At 38.1% G+C, this 25,062-nt stretch overlaps 1 protein-coding gene across 1 annotated transcript in view; it reads left to right on the top strand.

Annotated features, from left to right (window-relative positions):
- The first annotated feature begins 6,601 nt into the window (after nucleotides 1-6,601).
- gnai2b (guanine nucleotide binding protein (G protein), alpha inhibiting activity polypeptide 2b) overlaps nucleotides 6,602-25,062 on the top strand; it is a 104,144-nt gene continuing 85,683 nt past the window's right edge. The window contains exon 1 of the mRNA XM_079841629.1: nucleotides 6,602-7,336. Coding sequence (XP_079697755.1) covers nucleotides 7,219-7,336 — 118 coding nt within the window. The 5' untranslated portion in view covers nucleotides 6,602-7,218. The remainder of the gene's footprint in view (nucleotides 7,337-25,062) is intronic.

Genomic DNA, 25,062 nt, shown 5'->3' on the forward strand with positions numbered 1-25,062 from the left:
AACAACCCAATCGCTGGGTTAAAACAACCCAATTGCTGTGTTAAAACAACCCAATCGCTGTGTTAAAACCTCCCAATCGCTGTGTTAAAACAACCCAATCGCTGGGTTAAAACCTCCCAATCGCTGTGTTAAAACAACCCAATCGCTGTGTTAAAACAACCCAATCGCTGTGTTAAAACAACCCAATAGCTGTGTTAAAACAACCCAATCGCTGTGTTAAAACAACCCAATCGCTGTGTTAAAACCTCCCAATCGCTGGGTTAAAACAACCCAATCGCTGTGTTAAAACAACTCAATCGCTGTGTTAAAACAACCCAATAGCTGTGTTAAAACAACTCAATCGCTGTGTTAAAACAACCCAATCGCTGTGTTAAAACAACCCAATCGCTGGGTTAAAACCTCCCAATCTCTGTGTTAAAACAACCCAATCGCTGGGTTAAAACCTCCCAATCGCTGTGTTAAAACAACCCAATCGCTGTGTTAAAACAACCCAATCGCTGTGTTAAAACAACCCAATCGCTGTGTAAAATCAACCAAATCGCTGTGTAAAATCAACCCAATCGCTGTGTAAAAACAACCCAATCGCTGTGTTAAAACCTCCCAATCGCTGTGTTAAAACAACCCAATCGCTGTGTTAAAACCTCCCAATCGCTGTGTTAAAACAACCCAATCGCTGGGTTAAAACCTCCCAATCGCTGTGTTAAAACAACCCAATCGCTGGGTTAAAACCTCCCAATCGCTGTGTTAAAACAACCCAATCGCTGTGTTAAAACAACCCAATCGCTGTGTTAAAACAACCCAATAGCTGTGTTAAAACAACTCAATCGCTGTGTTAAAACAACTCAATCGCTGTGTTAAAACAACCCAATCGCTGGGTTAAAACAACCCAATTGCTGTGTTAAAACAACCCAATCGCTGTGTTAAAACCTCCCAATCGCTGTGTTAAAACAACCCAATCGCTGGGTTAAAACCTCCCAATCGCTGTGTTAAAACAACCCAATCGCTGTGTTAAAACAACCCAATCGCTGTGTTAAAACAACCCAATAGCTGTGTTAAAACAACCCAATCGCTGTGTTAAAACAACCCAATCGCTGTGTTAAAACCTCCCAATCGCTGGGTTAAAACAACCCAATCGCTGTGTTAAAACAACTCAATCGCTGTGTTAAAACAACCCAATAGCTGTGTTAAAACAACTCAATCGCTGTGTTAAAACAACCCAATCGCTGTGTTAAAACCTCCCAATCGCTGGGTTAAAACAACCCAATCGCTGTGTTAAAACAACCCAATCGCTGTGTTAAAACAACCCAATAGCTGTGTTAAAACAACTCAATCGCTGTGTTAAAACAACTCAATCGCTGTGTTAAAACAACCCAATCGCTGGGTTAAAACCTCCCAATCGCTGTGTTAAAACAACCCAATCGCTGTGTTAAAACAACCCAATCGCTGTGTTAAAACAACCCAATAGCTGTGTTAAAACAACTCAATCGCTGTGTTAAAACAACTCAATCGCTGTGTTAAAACAACCCAATAGCTGTGTTAAAACAACTCAATCGCTGTGTTAAAACAACTCAATCGCTGTGTTAAAACAACTCAATCGCTGTGTTAAAACAACCCAATAGCTGTGTTAAAACAACTCAATCGCTGTGTTAAAACAACCCAATCGCTGTGTTAAAACAACCCAATCGCTGTGTTAAAACAACCCAATCGCTGTGTTAAAACAACCCAATCGCTGTGTTAAAACAACCCAATAGCTGTGTTAAAACAACTCAATCGCTGTGTTAAAACAACCCAATAGCTGTGTTAAAACAACCCAATAGCTGTGTTAAAACAACTCAATCGCTGTGTTAAAACAACTCAATCGCTGTGTTAAAACAACCCAATAGCTGTGTTAAAACAACTCAATCGCTGTGTTAAAACAACCCAATAGCTGTGTTAAAACAACTCAATCGCTGTGTTAAAACAACCCAATAGCTGTGTTAAAACAACCCAATAGCTGTGTTAAAACAACTCAATCGCTGTGTTAAAACAACCCAATCGCTGTGTTAAAACAACCCAATCGCTGTGTTAAAACAACCCAATCGCTGTGTTAAAACAACCCAATCGCTGTGTTAAAACAACCCAATAGCTGTGTTAAAACAACCCAATAGCTGTGTTAAAACAACTCAATCGCTGTGTTAAAACAACCCAATCGCTGTGTTAAAACAACCCAATCGCTGTGTTAAAACAACCCAATCGCTGTGTTAAAACAACCCAATAGCTGTGTTAAAACAACTCAATCGCTGTGTAAAAACAACTCAATCGCTGTGTTAAAACAACCCAATAGCTGTGTTAAAACAACTCAATCGCTGTGTTAAAACAACCCAATCGCTGTGTTAAAACAACCCAATAGCTGTGTTTAAACAACCCAATCACTGGGTTAAAACAACCCAATCGCTGGGTTAAAACCTCCCAATCGCTGTGTTAAAACAACCCAATAGCTGGGTTAAAACCTCCCAATCGCTGTGTTAAAACAACCCAATAGCTGTGTTAAAACAACTCAATCGCTGTGTTAAAACAACTCAATCGCTGTGTTAAAACAACCCAATCGCTGTGTTAAAACCTCCCAATCGCTGGGTTAAAACAACCCAATCGCTGTGTTAAAACAACCCAATCGCTGTGTTAAAACAACCCAATAGCTGTGTTAAAACAACTCAATCGCTGTGTTAAAACAACTCAATCGCTGTGTTAAAACAACCCAATCGCTGGGTTAAAACCTCCCAATCGCTGTGTTAAAACAACCCAATCGCTGTGTTAAAACAACCCAATAGCTGTGTTAAAACAACTCAATCGCTGTGTTAAAACAACTCAATCGCTGTGTTAAAACAACCCAATAGCTGTGTTAAAACAACTCAATCGCTGTGTTAAAACAACTCAATCGCTGTGTTAAAACAACTCAATCGCTGTGTTAAAACAACCCAATAGCTGTGTTAAAACCTCCCAATCGCTGTGTTAAAACAACCCAATCGCTGTGTTAAAACAACCCAATAGCTGTGTTAAAACAACTCAATCGCTGTGTTAAAACAACCCAATCGCTGTGTTAAAACAACCCAATAGCTGTGTTAAAACAACTCAATCGCTGTGTTAAAACAACCCAATCGCTGTGTTAAAACAACCCAATCGCTGTGTTAAAACAACCCAATAGCTGTGTTAAAACAACTCAATCGCTGTGTTAAAACAACCCAATAGCTGTGTTAAAACAACCCAATAGCTGTGTTAAAACAACTCAATCGCTGTGTTAAAACAACTCAATCGCTGTGTTAAAACAACCCAATAGCTGTGTTAAAACAACTCAATCGCTGTGTTAAAACAACCCAATAGCTGTGTTAAAACAACTCAATCGCTGTGTTAAAACAACCCAATAGCTGTGTTAAAACAACCCAATAGCTGTGTTAAAACAACTCAATCGCTGTGTTAAAACAACCCAATCGCTGTGTTAAAACAACCCAATCGCTGTGTTAAAACAACCCAATCGCTGTGTTAAAACAACCCAATAGCTGTGTTAAAACAACCCAATAGCTGTGTTAAAACAACTCAATCGCTGTGTTAAAACAACCCAATCGCTGTGTTAAAACAACCCAATCGCTGTGTTAAAACAACCCAACCCAATCGCTGTGTTAAAACAACCCAATAGCTGTGTTAAAACAACTCAATCGCTGTGTAAAAACAACTCAATCGCTGTGTTAAAACAACCCAATAGCTGTGTTAAAACAACCCAACCCAATCGCTGTGTTAAAACAACCCAATAGCTGTGTTAAAACAACTCAATCGCTGTGTTAAAACAACTCAATCGCTGTGTTAAAACAACCCAATAGCTGTGTTAAAACAACTCAATCGCTGTGTTAAAACAACCCAATAGCTGTGTTAAAACAACTCAATCGCTGTGTTAAAACAACCCAATAGCTGTGTTAAAACAACTCAATCGCTGTGTTAAAACAACCCAATCGCTGTGTTAAAACAACCCAATAGCTGTGTTAAAACAACCCAATCGCTGGGTTAAAACCTCCCAATCGCTGGGTTAAAACAACCCAATCGCTGTGTTAAAACAACCCAATAGCTGTGTTTAAACAACCCAATCACTGGGTTAAAACAACCCAATCGCTGGGTTAAAACCTCCCAATCGGTGGGTTAAAACAACCCAATATTGTGACACTGACATGTCAATTTCATAGCACAAGACACGTTTTATGATCATTTTAAAACGTTAAGTGTATGTAATGCATACTTTTAATCCATTATATTCAGGAACACTGAATGAACGTCTTCATTGGTGATTTATGAAGTATTTTGTACCTATATGGGGGTCGGCGGAGCTGCATTTTGATTAGAAAATGACACTCTGGCCATTGATTCTGTTGGGTCGTTTATCAGTCACAGATTCTGTACGGACAATCTGACCCAATAGGGCTCAGTTATTCTATATATCTTGCTCTGTCGAGCAGCAAAAGTGATTCTACACTGGCTAAACTGGGTTAACCCCATGCATTTACATTGTGTGGGACTGTTTTCCCCCACGCCGACTCCGCCCCCAGGCCACGCCCCCAGCTATGACACAAAGCCTATGAGGGGCGAGATCTGCTTGGTTACAAACATTCTTCCAAATATCTTCCTTTGTGTTCAGCAGAAGAAAGAAATACATACAGGTTTTGAACAACTTGATGGTGAGTAAATGATGAACTATCCCTTTAAGGCTTCCAAGATTGTGAAATCCTGACACTTTTCTAACACTTGAGGGCGATGTTTTGCAGATCCAAATGACAAATGTCAGATATAAGTGCATTTTACATGTGGTCCATTATTCTTATTATTTATCTGCATAAAATGGTGTGATTATTGCTGAATATTTTAATAGGTTTCTCCGTGGCACAAACATTCCTGATGCCGCGAACGACTCGTTCTACTGAATCGGTTCTTTTGAATGATTCATTCGAACTGATTCGCAGGGAGTGAAACGTGAGGTGAGAGACATTTAACATTATGGATTATAAACACTATTTAACTAGCCTAAATGTAGGGTATTGTACTGCAGAAATGAATAAAATGCCACATGGGACTTCTTGATTCAAGTTTATTTACTGCCTTACATCCTTACAGAGGTAGTGAAAAGATTTAAAATATAAAAATATAATATTTTACTTTTAAGTAAACCTTCTTTATTACACGTAGTGCAGTGGTAAACAAAGTACACAGGTTACTTGTGTTATGAAATATATATATTTTAAATTATGAGAAGAGTATTACATCAATAAGATAATGATAATACACTCTAAAAAATGCTGGGTTAAAAATAACCCAAGTTGGGTTGAAAATGGACTAACCCAGCAATTGGGTTGTTTTAACCCAGTGATTTGGTTGTTTTAACCCAGCGGTTGGGTTAAATGTTTGCTTAAAACAAACCAATTGCTGGGTTAAAACAACCCAATCGCTGGGTTAGTCCATTTTCAACCCAACTTGGGTTATTTTTAACCCAGCATTTTTTAGAGTGTGGGTTAAAACAACCCAATCGCTGGGTTAGTCCATTTTCAACCCAACTTGGGTTATTTTTAACCCAGCATTTTTTTAGAGTGTGGGTTAAAACAACCCAATCGCTGGGTTAGTCCATTTTCAACCCAACTTGGGTTATTTTTAACCCAGCATTTTTTTAGAGTGTGGGTTAAAACAACCCAATCGCTGGGTTAGTCCATTTTTAACCCAACTTGAGTTATTTTTAAGCCAGCATTTTTTTAGAGTGTGGGTTAAAACAACCCAATCGCTGGGTTAGTCCATTTTTAACCCAACTTGAGTTATTTTTAACCCAGCATTTTTTTAGAGTGTGGGTTAAAACAACCCAATCGCTGGGTTAGTCCATTTTTAACCCAACTTGAGTTATTTTTAACCCAGCATTTTTTTAGAGTGTGGGTTAAAACAACCCAATCGCTGGGTTAGTCCATTTTCAACCCAACTTGGGTTATTTTTAACCCAGCATTTTTTTAGAGTGTGGGTTAAAACAACCCAATCGCTGGGTTAGTCCATTTTCAACCCAACTTGGGTTATTTTTAACCCAGCATTTTTTTAGAGTGTGGGTTAAAACAACCCAATCGCTGGGTTAGTCCATTTTCAACCCAACTTGGGTTATTTTTAACCCAGCATTTTTTTTAGAGTGTGGGTTAAAACAACCCAATCGCTGGGTTAGTCCATTTTTAACCCAACTTGAGTTATTTTTAACCCAGCATTTTTTTAGAGTGTGGGTTAAAACAACCCAATCGCTGGGTTAGTCCATTTTCAACCCAACTTGGGTTATTTTTAACCCAGCATTTTTTAGAGTGTATGTAAACAAAAAATGTATTTTCTGTGAAATGTTTCTTGTTACGTATGTAGTATATTTCATTTTTGTTTAAACGCCAGTGTGTTAATAATAATATATAATTTAACCTTGAATGATATTTGAGAAGAATCAATGAATCATTTGCAACGAGTTCATTGAATCATATGAGCGAACCGATTCGCTAAAACGATTCGAACATCCCATAACTTAGTTGTTCGGAATCAGCAGCAGCAGAAAACTACTGCATTTCCCACAATCCACGGGCAGTTGTTGATCAGTGGGTGGGTGCGAGCACGCTTTGGCTTTTGCACATTCTTACGCTCTGTTTATTCCTCAGAAGAGAGCAGCGCGAGCGGAGCGCCACGCCGAACGCTGCAACGGTCGCAATTTGAATATTTAAATATTCGAAATTCGTTCTAAATAAGCGTTCGGATCGATATGCAGCACGTTCGAATTTTTCAATAATTACGGGAAAAGAGCTGTTTGGCGGCAGAATTTCTCAAGAGTTGGATATATTCACGCGGCACCTGATTCAGTGCACGCAAATGATTTCAACAACTGTGAGCGGCGGTAACAGATGAAAGCGCCGACATCGCGGCTGCTCTTTGATCTCAACGGAGGCGCTAAAGGACGGAAGACTGATTGATTGATTGATTTGGTGGAACGCTAAAGCAACTTTTTAATCGCGTCTAAACAGATTCTAGCCCTCCTGATTGATGGAGAATCACAGGCCGGGCATTCTCCTAATCAACCCTTTTAAACTGTGACACTTTGCGCCTCATATCACATCTGTCAATCCACGCGGCGTCTTTATAGTTTACAGTTCTTCGGCCGATCTGACGTATTTCGTTGAAGTTTGACGCGCGCACGCTTCGATCATGGGATGCACGGTGAGCACAGAAGACAAGGCGGCCGTCGAGAGATCAAAGATGATCGACAAAAACCTGCGGGAGGATGGAGAGAAGGCGGCGAGGGAGGTGAAACTGCTCCTGCTCGGTAAGTCAAGCACGTCGTGTGTGTGTGTGTGTGTGTGTGTGTGTGTTCAGGCTCCCGCGAAAGATTTCGTTTCCCAGTGCTATTTGTCACATGCATGCCAGTGCTTTGCAACTCGTCTTGAGGAGATTTTTAGTGAGCATATGATGTGCGGGTCGATTAGAGATGGGATGCAAACACAACACACACCAGCATCTAATGCGCGAGACTTCAAATCACAATATTTTTATAAATTTTAAATCAAGCAGTAAGAAATGCAATGTTTTTTTTGGCATAAACCGCGACAATACGCAATTGCTTTCCATATAAATACAGTTTTTTTTGTACGTGTTTTCTAAGCATGTTTATATGATTTGCGCACATGCTCATACATTCCCCATCGGAGCACATTGGAGTATTATGGTATGGTGATACTGTGCAAGGTACTTCCAAATGTATTATGGCACTTTTTGGGGGGTTAAATTATGTAAAAGTACCGTGATTTTACCATCTGTACTGTGCTCATGACATGTTTAGGCATGTTTCTGCATGGGGATGGATGCCCTCCTGTGTATCTCAACACTGTTATATGATATTAAAATATAAATAATAGTTTGCAGAGTGCATAAGCATATTGTGTCATCTACATCATCATTATCAGTTATTGTTTAGGTCAATTGCAGATTTTCTCCACATTATGCAATACGTCCATTAGCTATACTCACCTCTGCATTGGGAAAAAAAAACAGTTATCAATGTTTAATTATGTGGTTTCCATGGATTCTGTGTTGTGCTCAGGCCTTGTCATTAATATTCTCAGCTCTCTCTTGTTCTATTGGTGCTTGGCATTATATGAAGTGTACGTGCATCCATGAAGATGCAGTTTGTCTTTTAGCAAGGCGTCCAGGTTCGAGTCTGCAGGTCGTGCACTTGTCGAGTAACCCTGCTGTGAGAATCAGATAAAGACCGCTCCAAACAAAAGACTTTACCATTCAATTATACTTCATTAAAGCTGAGTGCTCCCACTGTAACCAATCCATTTTTATTCTTTCTGGTCCATTGGTGGTAAACGAAAGCATGCTTGATTCTGAAAACCGGTGGGGTGTGTGTATCCCGCACGATTCTGAATGTTGATACACACCTGTCAGTGGATGTTCTGGTACGTGGATCAACAAATGATCAGTACAAAAACAGATTTTACAATCTATTAGCTGTGCTGCAGAATGCACGAGTGATGTTTGCAGTTGGGCTTTTATGGCCAATAGACCTTAGTCAGATGAACAATATGAACACTGTACTACTATCCTTCACAGCCTCGTTTTCATTCCTGGTAAAAAAATTAATATGGCACTACCCTGACATTGAGAGAACTTTGTCAATTTAAATTCATTGGACAAACACTGTAAATGAAGCTTTTTTTTTACAGTGTAATGTAGAGAGTAGGGTGCACAAGAGCTGTATTATAAGTACACTTTAAAAAACTCTGGGTTAAAAACAACCCAAGTTGGGTTGAAAATGGACTAACCCAGCTATAGGGTTGTTTTAACTCAAATATTGGGTTGTTTTAACACGGCAATTGGTTTGTTTTATGCCAACATTTAACCCATTTACTGGGTTAAAACAACCCAATTGCTGGATTAGTCCATTTTCAACCCAACTTGGGTTGTTTTAAACCCAGCATTTTTTAGAGTGTAAGGAATTACACCTTGGGTGTGCATTATTTTACAATTGTAAACTTTATACTTTATACGACGGTTACCACACCTCAACATTGTTCAGATGTTGTATTTCAAGACATTTGTCAGGTTTTTGTCCTTTAAATGCTCTTGTGTGTGTAGGACTAATTTCTTACATTTCTTAAATCTCATCCCAAGCCTCTGTTGCTAATTCCAAAAACGCCATTTTAGAGCTAATAACATTTTGAGCCACTGATAGCAGAATAATGCCGTTATTAATGCAGTTATTAGAGAGAGAGATTAAGTGTGTATTACATGAGTCTGTGTATCTGTCAACAGTGTTCAGCCGCAGCGTTTCTACTAATAGCAAAACGTAAGTTTATCTGCTTCAAAAACAGCGGCGTTATTACATCGCTAGTAAGAAATTTCATGTAGCTTTTAAGTTGTTAAACCTTTTTACTGATAAACTCATCAGAGCTGCGTTGACAACACGTTTCTGTGTGAGTGGGAGAAACCGACATAGCCTAATAAAAGTAATTTTGTGGACATAATTTGTGGTTTTTATCCTATTGTTTACTATTAGGGTTGTAACGGTACACAAAACTGACGGTTCGGTACGGGTTCGGTACAGCAGTTTTACAAAATTGCTTTTTATTTATTATTATTAATCAGTGGTTTACTGAAAAAAATTGTGTCTGTCCTTAAATGAATTAAATTATAACTAAAAGTTTCTTAAAGATATTGCTGTAAACTATAAAGGGAGCCCTTACTTTGCACATTAATATTAAAGGTTAACAACAGAGCCCAAACTATTCGCCTAAATTCACTGGCTATTTATGTTTAGATATAATCAACACTCAAATAACATAGTATGCAAACTTCACATAAGGCAGTTTTTGCAATAACTTCTTAATCTAATTATAAAATCGTTTTTTCTCCAATTCGTTGTTGAAATATAATCTTAGTGACTGTCATTTTCATGACAGATTTATTTAAACATACACTAAATAGTCAAGACATCACTAACAAGTTATGTAGAATTAATATAACGGCTGATATAGAGCATATATTTAGTGAAAGAGTTGATTTCTCTAGTGAACTCACAGCTGTGGACACTGAAGGACTGCCTGAGGTAAATGTGATGCTACATGACATCGTTTACAAGCTGTGTTATTGACGTCTTTCCGCGGTTAAAACACTGAGCGATTACACAACATATGATACGATTCAGTGTTGATGTATCCTCAACATCCTTTAAGATATTAATTCATGTTTATTCTTTAGGAAGAGCTCACGTTCACAGATGATTGCGTTCACACACGGCCGCTTGAACTGACGTGCCTACAGTGATCAGTCGTCACATTAAAGAGCGTCAAAACGGCATTTATCGTTTGAATTTCTTGATGAAATGGACTGAATACTCATTATGTTCGAGTGGGAACTAGGATTGAAGTGTGTTCTGCGCTTAAAACAAGCCGACTGTCAACTGTTAAAGATTGCATTCGTAACTGTTCGGTACACACACCCACTGTACAGAAACGGTTCGCTTCGAATACGTGTACCGTTACACCCCTATTTACTATATTTATTTGTTTTGTCAGTGTCGCTGTGGGTTTTGGTTCTTTTGCAATTGTCAGCTGTAAGGAGCTTTGAAATAACTGAAATCATTTGGCGGAGTGATATGGAACTGTAATGCGGTCTCAACCTGCTGGAACTACTTTAGATCAGATTCGAGCATTCAACAGCCCCGTAGTATAATGTAGATGCACTATATTGGCAAAAGTTTTGGGACGCCTGCCTTTACATGCACATGAACTTTAATGTCATCCCAGTCTTAATCTGTAGGGTTTAATTTGGAGTCGGCCCACCCTTTTCAGCTCTTCTGGGAAGGCTTTCCTCAAGGTTTAGGAGTGTGTTTATGAGGATTTTTGACCATTCTTCTAGAAGCGCATTTGTGAGGTCAGGCACTGATGTTGGACGAGAAGGCCTGGCTCTCAGTCTCCGCTCTAATTCATCCCAAAGGTGTTCAATCGGGTTGAGGTCAGGACTCTCTGCAGGCCAGTCCAGTTCCTCCACACCAAACTCGCTCATCCATGTCTTTATGGAGCGACGCTTTGGGCACTGGTCAGTAGGGCTGAACGATATATCGTTATCGTATCTATATCTAGATATGAACTTTCAAGATATTACTATCGAAAAAAGCAACGATATAGATTTCCCCTCTCCGCGCTCGCCCTGCATACAACTCTGGCAGTCACAACAAACATCAGTTTTACGAGTGCCCTTGAATGCACCGCTAAAGCCAGCGCGCGCACACTACCAGGGGCGTGGGAACTATATTGTGAGAGGGGGGGCGGCGTTTCCATGGTGACGCGTCATTGCTTGTCACGTGACACACCGCAGCAGCAACAGCGCTGAATGAATGATGATCTGCTTTTATGTCATTTTTTCCTTTTTTATTCAGAATATTCACAAATGTGTTAGCTATAGCATGAAATATCTGATATTCCGATTGTCAAATACATGCAAGTGGAAGTATATTGTAGTTTAAACACCTTTATAACGATGGCATTAGTTGAGCTGTATGCGCGATGGGCGCCGCCGTGTTAGTTTGTGCCGCAGACGCAGTTCAGAGAATCGGATCTGTTGGATTTACAACCTCTATGTTTACAACACGTGAATTCATCCACTTCTCCCAAAATTCTTAAAAGTAAGTGGCTGGTGAACTGGGAATAGAATAGAGTAAACATTGAAGTTACTTACACAATGTGTATCCGATATGAATAAAACGTGTCGAATTATAATGGAAAGGATTATTATTACCTCTTCCATAGACATCAGTGTGTATTTTACAAACTCTAAATGTATTGGTTTTTTAGTACTTATGAGAATTTATATGTTTGAAACCTAAAATAAACAGTATGTGGTTGAAAACACTGAAAAGTTGTGATGTATGACAGCTCTGAGCGCGCCTGTCTCTGGCTAAATTCAACATTTGATCATGTGATGCGCTTGATCATCCGCTCAGGGCCAGCCTAGACTGATCACACCTGTGTGATCGTATGTGCCAAAGGCTTAAAAACAATACATTTTCTGACACAAATTTTTGAAATGTAGGCTTAAATCAAACACATTTTAATTCAGATTCTGGTTTTCACCGAACACGTAGTCATATCGTATTGTATGGATATCGAGATATCTTTAGATAGCATTAAAAGACTTACAAGCAAAGGTCCTCGATCATGCAATTTTCACAAAATGCTCCAAAAATAAATCGTGTTGAATGAATGATTCAATGACAAATACATTTGTTAACAGTCACTTGTCGCCACCGTTATATTTGATGCGTCAGTTTCACCTTCAAAATGTATTTGCTCGCTACATGCATCAGTGTTCATATCCGAGCTATAAACCTCTATCACAGTACTTCTGATATAACTTGAATACTGTGTAGTTGAAAACACTGTTTGTGAAGCAAACCTATACATGACATCTGCTCTCTCTGGATCAGCGTGAACACGGATCTGTTCGCTGTGAAGGTTTAATAGACCGCCAAACTGCTGCCATTTACGTGTGTGTGTTTGAATCAATCACGATCTTTTAACAATTAATTGTGCAGCTCTACTGTTTATTGACAAGGATGCAAATAGATTTTTTGCACATAATGTGCCACTTTAAATTTTGCCAGATATTTATCTGATTCATTAGCCTGGCTTATCTAGTACGTGTCAGATTTCATGCAGTCTGGTTAACATTGCTCATGTTTTCCAACTACAAGGGAAAGAGAGGATTTGAGAGAGGATATCTCTCTGGTTTTTAACCTATAGTGCGCACAATTTATCACCAATCAGACATTTCGCTTGAGTTTGGAAGTATCAGAGTTCGTCAAAAGGCTGATTTAATCTCTTAAAGGGTTAGTTCACCCAAAGATGAAAATTCTGTCATTAATTCCTCACCCTCATGTCGTTCGACACCCGTAAGACCTCCGTTCATATTCAGACACAAATGAAGATATTTTAGTTGAAAGCTGATGCTGAGAAAGGCTTCAGATCGGCCTCCATTGGCATTCAGTACATTTACACTCACAAGACCATAAAAGGCACTTAAAACGTCGTTACAAAGTCCATCTCACCACAGTGACTCTACAATTATTTTACGATGCGACGACAATAGTTTTTGTGCGCCAAAAAAAATCAAAATAACACCTTTATCCAGCTTGTTCTTGTCTTCCGTGTGTGCCTCCACGACGCATGCGCGAGAATATGACGCAGATCCGGCGTTCGGACACAAGACCCAGAAGAGATTTGTTTACAAGCAGAGGAAGACGCGCGTGTCTAAGCTGTTGAATTCTACATTGATCGTGCTTTAGGTCTCGGCGTAGTTCTCAAAATGGGGCTTAAGTGCGCATTTCATGGATTCCCGAACGCTGGCGCTACGTCATATTCTCGCGCATGCGTCGTGGAGACACACACGGAAGACAAGAACAAGTTGGATAAAGGTGTTATTTAGATTTTTTTTTTGCGCACAAAAACTATTGTCGTCGCTTCGTAAAATAATTGTAGAGCCACTGTGGTGAGATGGACTTTGTAACGACGTTTTAAGTGCCTTTTATGGTCTTGTGAGTGTAAATGTACTGAATGCCAATGGAGGCCTATCTGAAGCCTTTCTCAGCATCAGATTTACACTAAAATATCTTCATTTGTGTTCCGAAAATGAACGGAGGTCTTACGGGTGTCGAACGACATGAGGGTGAGTAATTAATGACAGAATTTTAATTTTTGGGTGAACTAACCCTTTAAAGTTAGTGTAGTTGCTAAAACTGTGGCCTAATTCTGCATCTGGTCTCCTCTCCTCACACTTCAGTGCCGCCACGCCACCCTGAGCTGGAGCGCTTGTGTCTTGTATGTCATATCCTGTTAGTAGCTCAGCATGTGTGCTCTGATGCTGACAGCGTGAGGACAGGTGTGACAGCCGCGCGCCCCTCAATACGCTTTACCCTGCGGAGAGAGCAAGCCGGAGCGAGAACACCGGGAAAACGTGCCTGGGGAATAGGGGAGATGTAATCAAAAAATTGGATGAACTTAGCTCGACACACTGATTCCCCCTAGGCAACACATAACGTGTTCCACGTCAAAAATATCTCGATGTAAATAAATAAAAGCAATAGAAAGCACATATACTACATTATTTAGGTCTCCGGCTCATGGTGTTAGATCAGAAACGAGACGCTCGAGTCCAGGCTGGTTACAGTGTAAATAGGGATTTCCACACACCAGTGTTTACCGAGCTCCCAATAATGACTTCATATACGCTCAGGTCTGAAAATGATAGACGATCATGCTGTTAAATCCTGTAAACACAGTGCAATTTCTCGTCAGCACCATATTCTGCCTTATTCAGCGTTTTTTTTTCACAATATTGCTTCTGAACGTGCATCAACATCATCAGTTTGAGGCGTTCGGACTGTGAAAATGATGCTGGCGTGGTTACTTTCCATTGTTTACTGACTCCAGCGCCTGTCTTGGGTTGTACAGGTAGTCGAGTTGTTTTAAAATTCGGTTGTTGAAGCCAAGACGACAACTGTTAAATTGTCACATATTAGTATTAATAAAAATCCAGCGCTAGCCATGTAAAAATGGAGAAAGCCAATGAGCTAAATTAGGGGTGGGTGATATGACCAAAGCATTATATCGTTATGTATGAGTAACTTTTTATCACGATATATACAGTCAAACCAAAACTTATTCAGACACCTTCAACATTTTCTCACATTATCACTGTTTATTCGCTATAGTTTAGAAAATGGTAATAAAATATGGCAAGATCTCAAGTTAAACTGAACAAATTCATCTTGATAATGTCGGATAACTTTGATAGAAAGGAATGTAATGGATCATAATCGACCAATCAGTTGTTAAATTTAAAGGAACACAATTAGATAATACCATTTTAGCTCAACCAATGAGCAAGCAATGCTTCGTTTTGTTCATGTGGTGTCAAAGGTCACATTAGCAATTCAAGAAACAACACTGAAGCCAAACATGCTCAGGTCAAAGAGTCTGAATCATTTTGCTTGCATTTTTTAATTCTGGTAGTCACTGTATGAAGAATATATTGGGTATAATATGTCACAGTTTACGTTATTTTGCGATCCTCATGTACATAAATGAACTATAGTGTCCTGCACACGCTAGTGAAACAATATATCTGTGTCTGAATCGTTTTTGTTTTGACTGTATATCACAATATAGTTCGTTTTTTTAACATTTTTGATACCACCAAAATTCACATAATTCTTATCACCATTTCCAATACCATTAACAAAAACTATACTAGCCTAAAAAAAGCTTACTAAAGACAAATAAACCATGATAATGAAAGAACAAAGAAAACAAATTACAACAGAATTACCTGAAGAACTTCAAGCACTAGAAATACTTCATAAAATGTATAAAGTAATCAAATGTATAAAAAGCATGAACATTTATTCTTATTAAAGTTACAAAAGTGATTCAGTCAAGAGCAGTGAGAGATTTTCTCTCTTTGTTTGTTGTCTGATTAGCATTATTAATAATGACAGCAGGTAAATTTGGACACTGTCACTTTAAGACCAACTGCACGGATCCAATATAGGCTACTCATGTGGTGTTCTTCCTCAATTTCTCAGTTCTTTCTCAACTTACAGGGTCATGAAACCCTAAACCAAATGTTTTGAGATTTTAACAGAAGTATGTGTGTTGAACATCATGGAAGACAATGTTATTACTAGGGATGCACCGAATATTCGGCCACCGAAAATTTTCGGCCGAAAGACTTTTATCACCGAAACAACATGGCCGAAATGTTGTGATGACGCAACCAGAAACCGCGACCTGCACGTGCTTGTCTGAAGCAACATGTCTGCGGTGTGGACGTGTTTCAGTATATCTGAGAAACACCCACGTCTGCTCCATGCACACGCACTGACAGCGAGAGCTCATGTTCTCGATGAGAAGAGGACCAGACTTCACTGTGAAACCGAACGCAATCTTTAACAGTGGGCATGTTTTAAGCGCGGAACACACTTCAATCTGGCGGCAGCGCGCGCGCGTGAACGCGATCATCTGTGAGCGCGATCGATCATCTCTTCCTAAAGAATAAACATGAATGAACATCTAAGGTGTGTTGAGGATACATTACAACTTACTGTCATGTGTATATATGTGGTGTAATCGCTCAATCAGTGTTTCAACGGCGGAAAGACCTCACTATAACTGCTGTAAACTAAACAGTCATGTAGTCAATGCATACAGTCAATGCATAATTTACCTCAGGCACCTCAGTGTCCACAGCTGTTAGTTCACTAGAGAAATCAACTCTTTCACTAAATATATGACCTATATTAGTCGTTATATTCATTATATTCTACTTAACCTGTTAATGATATCTTGATTATTTCATGTATGTTTAAATAAAATGACAGACACTGTGTATAAATGATTATATTTCAACAACGAATTGGATTTAAAACTATTTTATAATTAGATTTAGAAGTTATTGCAAAAACTGCCTTATGTGAAGTGTACATGTTTGTGTACGATGTTATTTGAGTGTTGATTATTAGACCTAAAAATACATAGCAACTGAATTTAGGCTAATAGTTTGGGCTCTGTTTTTAACCTTTAATATTAATGTGCAAGTAAGGGCTCCCTATATAGTTTAGAGCAATATATTCAATAAACTTTTAGTTATAATTTAATTCATTTAAGGACAGACTTTTTTTTTTCAGTTAACCAATAAAAATAAATAAAAAGCCATTTTGTAAAACTGCTGTACCGAACCGTCAGTTTTGTGTACCGCTACACCCCTATTCTACAGTTAACATATGGGCTATGGCAGTCTTTGCTTTGGTACACTATTATGTTAAAGGCCTACAGAGAAAATAAATGTATCTTTAAGCAGTTGCACTTGTTCTGAATGCACTTTCTTGTAGTAGTCCTACAGAGAACAATTTTAAATGCACTAGACCTAAATGCACTTTGTTTTTATGAGAGAACATTTAATTTAAAAACCGTTCTGTAGGCCTGTACATTATTATTTAATGTACAAATGAGTGGGGTCAAGTTAAACATTTTAGTTTGAATTTTATTTTATACTCTGCCTTGTTGCAATGTGCTAAATAAATATTGGCATAACTTGTAATTGATTTATTCTTTGAAACTTTAATATTAATGTATGCAATTGCAATGCCTTGATTTTAGTAAAGTTAGTACACAGTCATAGCGATAAATGCAATGGTACTAATATTTGGCATAATTTCTTTCGGTGTTTGGGTTTTCGGCTTTCGGCCTTGGTTTCCTCTTTTTCGGTTTTCGGTTTCGGCCAAGAATTTTCATTTCGGTGCATCCCTAGTTATTACCATCTCTTAGTGTTGAATGTGGGAGAAAACTAGTTAATTTGAAACCCTTTTGCTCTATTTTCAACTTCCTGGTTTAAATTAATCTTCATGTCAACGTCATAGGCTGTGATGACCCTTTAAGACATAACATATTTTTACTTGCAAATACATGTCACTTTGACACAGGTATGTGTATTTACCCGCTCAAGCCCAGTTATGACATGTTGCACGTCTCTCAAACAGCGCTGAGAAGCTGATTAGCAGCAGATAATTGTGCTTCAGAGGTTTAAAATCACCTGTTTTTAACCCGCAATGCTTAAAAACTAGGGCTGGAATCAACCAAAGAAAATCTTGGTCGACTGAAGTCCTAAATTTTCGGCTAAAATGACGTTAGGAAAAAAAACGTTAAATGAATTAGCTGCGCACTGTGCGCAGTACTTGGTAGCCTTGTTGTCTGCCTAAATGAATTATACATAAACATAAACTAGTAGGCTATTTGCAGTATATTAAATGGCTTTTGAGCTGATTATTTTGCACTGAAATGAGTCTGACACACCAGTCTGTCGGCTCTGACAGCGTTGCATCCCGTGCACCTGCACCTGCGCAATATGATTTCCCAAAATAATATAGTACTATGTTGTCAACTAGTGTTATCATCAAGGCAACTTTTGAGGAATATGCAACATCATTTAGACAATTGCTTTTGTCATATGTATTATAATAACTGACAGACACAATCATTTCAGCCGCTCTGTGCAGCTTCGCGGCTGAGACACGAATAGACTATTAACTTAAAGCTTTTACTCTTAAACACAAAAGGCACGTCCACTTTAATAAAAAAGGAATTATTTATTAAACAGGCCAAAAAGAGCAGAAACGAAATAAAGTGCAAAATAACTGAAAAATAAAGCATAGGCTCAACTAATACAAACAGTGGCCACAGCGCATCGCTAGTTAACTTACCATTTTTAGGTGATCTGACATGTTTGTCGTTGAGCTGTGATATGCAAACTATTGCTTGCAAAATGTGCATTCGACTTTTTTCCCATTTTCTATAAAAAAAAAAAAAAATGCTGCCACACTGTCGATGTCTTTGTCTTTGTTGACTTGGTAGAAGAGGACTGACTAGAAAAACGCTCTCACAATTAAATAAATAAATAATATACAGCAAAGTAGCCTAACGTTACTTCAATCTGTCTCTCTTCTCTAGTGGGTTGGGCTAATCCAAAAGAAGTGAAAACAAGGGGGGTGTTCTGAAGACAGACTGTTACCTGTGAATCAGGGCTGCTCTGAAAACACCCCCATTAGCAATTAGTGCTTTCCACCTGATCAAATGAACGCGGCAAAACTGATGAAATGAATGCGGCAAAAAATGTACCAATCAGAATTTTGGTCGAGGCAGAACAGGGGCGATTCTAGGATTTTCATTTTAGGGGGGCTCAGCCAGTGAGGGTATGAAAAAGTTTAGGGTCCAATTCTCACTATTAACTAGTAGCTTATTAGTATGCATATTAGGATATTGACTGTTTATTAATACTTATAAATCAAATATTAATTCCTTATTCTGCATTCCCATATTGTTCATGCCCTTAATCATACAATGTAGGCAGGTTTATAATCAATGAGATCCCAAATGTGAGGTTAGGGGGGTTCGGGGGCATGACCCCTCGAGAAAATTGATTTCCATGATCTACATTTGTGCATTTTAAGATGTTCTGAACGCCAAAAATTAGATAACAATAGCTTGAAAACCATGTCAGTGAACAGAAATGACTGATAAAGTTCGTCAATGGAGACTAAACGTTTAACGGCTATTTATGTTTTTTAATTATTTTTATAATACATGTTAATTTACTGAAGGCTACCAGGAAAGGTAACTCAATTTATTAAATTAATTCACAATATGCACACATTCATTACTAATATTATGCCCAATGCAGGCTGAAAAAACTGAGCTTTTTTATTTACTGAAAGCTACAAATGGAATTATATTAATTCACAATATGCACACATTTATTACTATTATTCATTACTACAAATACTATGCCTAATCTGAAGAAAATTGCTTTGTTAATATTTCTTGTTTGTTAATTATTTTAATGACATTACATAGGCCTATTTCAATTCAAAATGGTGAAATTAGACAAGTTTATTCATTTGCCTGAATATTTTTGACATGTGTTTTAACATTTTTGACCTAAAAAAGCTGCTTTCAAATATGAAATGTTTAGTTTAGCAACATATCTCGCACTTGACGTTGAGTCGGCAAGCTAAAATTCGCGCTCAGCCTCAGCAGATTCTGTGCGTACATGAAGCCCACCTACCCTGATTTGATTGGTTTTCTCAAATATTTTGAAACCCCCCTAAAATGGGCCTAGTGACGCCCATGAGCCAGAACGTATCGACTAATAATCGACAGGGAGATTACAGCCCTATTAAAAACACATGCAAACGATAAGCTTTCATGACCGCACAGGAACGTCACATGAGTGTAACCGTGATAGAGACGATAGTCCAACATCTCTACCGGTATATCGCCCACCTCTAATCTGAATTTTAAGATGATGCACTTGAATGCATTTACACGTGTTTGCCCTATAAATATGTTGCCAGGATATTGACAGCAATCAGAATGTAATCATGCATTGAAGGCACTCAATGTTCAGTTCATTATAGAAATGTTTCTGTACATTTTTAATGCAATCAGGGTTTGAACGATTTTTCGACTTAATTACTTCAGTATAATTTTAATCAAATGAAATCATGCAATGTCTGATTTAAGTTTATATTTAAGCATGAAAACATGTTCTCATTGCTGTGCATTGTGGGATTGCTTGGAAAAAAAATCTCAAGCGTGTAATTTGTCGTCTACAAATTGAGGACCACACCTACGACGCCTACAAATGCTGTCTAGGTAGGAATCTCACTAGGTTTTGTGACAGAACTGTGGTTCAGGCAGGCTTTTTTTCCCCCTAATAGCCTCTTTCACTCCTTACTCAGTATGCGTCACATGTTTGAAACCGCTCTGGTCAGAATTATTGACCTTGCCTTCTCTTCATGTCTCTGTCTATGAGCAACTCTCCATTATGACACATGTCTGGTGTTCATGGATACGCCAGACTCTTATCAGTTGGGTTTTATTTAGCGAGTTGGCAGGACGTATCGTTGAGTCAGGCTGTTTTTAGCTTTGTTTTTAGCCTCCAGAATGCACATGGGTGGCAAGTGTTGAATCCCCAAACAATTGAGGAGTCAAGGTCATGTCACAGACTCCGAGCAGGAAGTACTTGTGGTCTTGTGTTTATGTAAACCAAGCTCTCCTCATGACGTTTATACATCTCAGGTGTACTAGGTTGGCAGAACTCAAGGAAATTCCTCATGCTTTCCAGAAGACTGAGCACTTTCTTTTGTCTTTAGTATTTCTGAAAGGAGAATGGCCAGTGGCGGTTACATCACATACTAATGGATTTGAGCCACAGAATGGGGGCAAGTGACTATCTGGAGGGTTCATGTGCTGTTACAGACACTCATTTTTCGAAGCTATTCAGGACTCTTTTATGCCGGCCCCTTTTTAGACATTTCTATGTGTGTATTGTAAATCCCAGAGGAAGGTTTCAGCTGCACATCATTTAACAGTAGACAAGGGTTTGGCCATTTAACTAGAATTATATGTTAATATTTCTCTTAGAATCATATCTCAGTGGCTGTTGGGTTGGAATAATGGTTTAAAAACCATTATATTCCTATTTATTAAGAAATATATTCCTTTTTACCCCATTTAAATGATTTAAAAAAATAAATTAGTCCAAATACACATTTAGGCTGCTTCTGAAAGCTTAAAAATATCCGTCTGATGTTAGATTCACTTCCTGTCTACTGAAATCACTTCATCTGATTGATTTTTGAAGGCAGCATAGGTGTCTCCTTTGCTGCCTTTGATATCCCACAATCCTGTGTGCTAAAAAATACAGATGCCATCTGAAAGTTGCAGTTGGTGGTCAGTTTGTGTGTAAAATGTACATTTTTGACCTAACATTTTTATGTCTACCAAAAATCCACTGATAATTGGTCAAGTTGAGGCACTATAACTTGCTCTCAAGCATGTATTTATAAGAATCTATATATTTGAATGAGTTTCAGGGATATTTGGACGATGGGGTTTTGTTCATTTTAACAGCTTCTGAAGCCACCATAACTACACGTTACCATATTGACATCCCAATATCTCTGGGATTGAACCACATTGGGCCTTAAAAATGAAGATTACAAAAGAAAAGTTTCAGAAGAAATAGAATCTAAAATGACATTCAAATATCTTTAACACTTCTTGAATTAAAGACATGTAAACTGAGGAAAAATTGTTTTTGGCACTCAGATGGGTGTTGTATTCAATTGTTTAGATGGAGGGAAACAAAATACATGTCTAGTTCCAGTGTTCTTTGCTCTTCTGACATTCTTCTTTAAACGCAATAACTATCAGCTGTTTAAAAAGTTGCCTACATTTGTTTTTTGACCATTGAAAATGGTTAAATTCAACAATTTGGACATGGAATCACATTGGGGTCCCAATATGTGGGACTGAACTATATAGGGCATTTTAAAATTAAGATTTAAAAAGCAAAGTTTATTGAGAATCTAGAAGGATATTAAGTTATTTGAATACTTTGTGTAAGGCTGTACGACATCTTAATCAATTAATAATCAAAATTACAATTTCAAGGGAATAATCAACAATTATCACAATTTACATTGAATGATATTTTGAGTAGCTTTATACCATTGTTTGAACTGCAGGTTATATTTTTTTTATATGAAAATAAGCTAAAAACGTTCTTCCTGAATACCTTTTATTGCTTTTCTATAGCATTAAGCCTCAAATGTAAACTATACATTGGTTTGATTTGATTTTTTTTTTTAAATAATACAAATTTGATTAATTGTGCAGCCCTATTTTTGAGTTATAAGCATACAAACTTTGAAAAGGAAGATGCATTTCTAGTTTAAACATTTGTTCTTTAGACATTCCTCTTTAAATGGAAAAAATAGTATCAGCTGTATGCAATTGCAAAGTGACCCACATTTGGTTTTGGCCACTGAAAATGTGTACAAATTACTCATGGAACCACATTAACATGTCCATATCTCTGGAATTGAACAATCGAGGGCCTTTAAAATGAAGATAACAAAATAACTGTTTGTTAAGAATCAGAATCTAAAAGGATATTAAGATCTCTTTAATACTACTTGAGTTCCAGGCATGCAAACTTGAGGCAAACAACACAAAAAGTGCTTTTTGCCCATTTTTGAACGGTCACTGTTGGCATATAATGCAACAAAGATTGATAAAGTCAACAGATTTTACTAATAGACCTGCCAATCTCTGTGTAAAAATAAAATAAGGATGCTGCCATCTTTCTAAAGTAATTTTTACCCCCCTGTGATTTGACTCCAAATCTCAGGTGAAAATCGCCATTTTGACCCTCCTCTACAAAACAGTGGATTACTCCGTGTATATACATCTGTGACATTTAATTTTTTGGCTTTCATTACACCTTATGTTTGTCTTTCTACAGAAAAAAAATGAACAAAATGACCTCTGGTTGAGTTGACACGAAATGACCCAAATGCCTACTTCAGTTCTTTATGTATTTACATAGCAAATTGTCCAGCGGCCCAACAGGAAAACGCTTAAGATGGCCAGTCTGCCCCTGAGCAACTGTTTTCAACATCAAATCATCATATTAGAATGATTTCTGAAGGATCATGTGACACTGAAGACTCGAGTAATGATGCTGAAAATATATTACAATTTAAAATGACTTTTGTATGTGAATATATCACAATATTACAGTTTTTACTGGATTTTTTTTATTCAATATATGCAGCTAAATTAGCATAAGACATTTAAAAAACAACATTTTCACCAATCCCAGACTTTTGAATGGCAGTATATATAATCAATATTTTAACGTACAGTACAGCGCACTTTAATGTGGTCAGATAAGCAGTTGTTTTGCTGTATAGATCATCAAGAACACACTCGTAATTTCACATTTCACGAGAGGTGAGTGTTTTGGGATGAGCTGGTGTATCTGTTGTTAAAAACCTCAGGCGAGTGGCTCCAGTGATTTATCAGCTGCTCTGTTTACATTGGCAGTGTTGAGTCATTGTGTTGTGTCTGTGTAACTTTGGCTCATGGTTGGAAAGAGCAGAGGTCAGAGTCCTGTCGGTCGACATCCAGCACAAAGCGACAGTCCCAGACAGTGATAAAACGGCACCTTCTCCTTCTACCTTCAGATAGCGTGCAAAAGCAACTCAAGGTGACTCCCCGCAGAACAGCTGACAGCTTCCCGCACAGTCATACTGTCACACACGTACATCTTCAAAACACACACTCACACACACTTCAGAACGAGTCTGTGCCCTCCAAAGTCCTCCTCTGTGATTTGTGCTCAGTGCACACACACATTTGAAAGCACACGTCTGGCTTCTAGGTTTCCTATTTCAGCTCGTCTCAGAGGTCTTACATCAACCGTGCTCAGCTTGAAAGTGTCTCCTGCTCTTTCATAGAATCATGTCAGGTCTTCAAGTCTCAGCTTGAAATATACCAAAAGCTGGTGTTGCAAGTGGTCCTTTGAAACTTGACGAAACCTAGAGTTTTATGGGGATGTTGTGCTGTTTGTTTGGTCCATGTTTTACGAAAAAAATAATTGATATTACTTGTGCACTAGATTTTAAGTCCTCAGAAAAAATGCGGTTACTTTGTGTGATGAACGGAGCAGTGCTTAAAGGATTAGTTCACTTTTAAATAAACTTTAGCTGATAATTTGCTCACCCCCATGTCATCCAAGATGTCCATGTCTTTCTTTCTGCAGTCGAAAAGAAATTAAGGTTTTGGATGAAAACAGTCCAGGGTTTTTCTCCATATAATGGACTTCAATGGGCTCCAAACGGTTCAAGGTCCAAATGACAGTTTCAGTGCAGCTTCAAAGGGCTTAAAACGATACCAGACGATGAATAAGAGTCTTATCTAGCCAAACCATCAGTTTCTGCGAGAAACCGAGCAGTATTTATGCTATTATTTTACCTCCTATCAGACGAGCGTGATCATCTCTGAGCTCCGCTAAGTGAGGTCAAATACGAGCGTGGTCATAGATATATTGATCGTAGATGCCTCATTCTACTGATCCGTGCAGGCGCTAATGAGGCATCTACGTATACATCTATGACCACGATTGTATTTGTTTGGCTAGATAAGACCCTTATTCATCGTCTGCTATCGTTTAAAGCCCTTTGAAGCTGTACCGAAACTGTCATTTGGACCTTGAACCGTTTGGGGCCCATTGAAGTCCATTATATGGAGGAAACCCCTGGAATGTTTTCATCCAAAACCTTAATTTCTTTTTGACTGCAGAAAGAAAGACATGGACATCTTGGATGACATGGGGGTGAGTAAATTATCAGCAAAAGTTTATTTAAAAGTGAACTAATCCTTTAAGATATTTACTGAAAATCACCACCATAAATCTCATTTCTGTATGCACAAATTACATTTTTCTTTTGCATGTTTTTGCATTCATATTTAAGTAAATTTCACACATGGAATTAAGTAACTCTGCTTAACTAAGTTAAGTAAAATTAACAAAGAAAATAAGTAACTTTAACCTTTTAGCCAGGAAAAGGTTGAGTAATTTCTACTT

Source organism: Gobio gobio (genome assembly GCF_949357685.1).
Source record: "Gobio gobio genome assembly, chromosome: 17".
Classification (NCBI taxonomy): Eukaryota; Metazoa; Chordata; class Actinopteri; order Cypriniformes; family Gobionidae; genus Gobio; species Gobio gobio.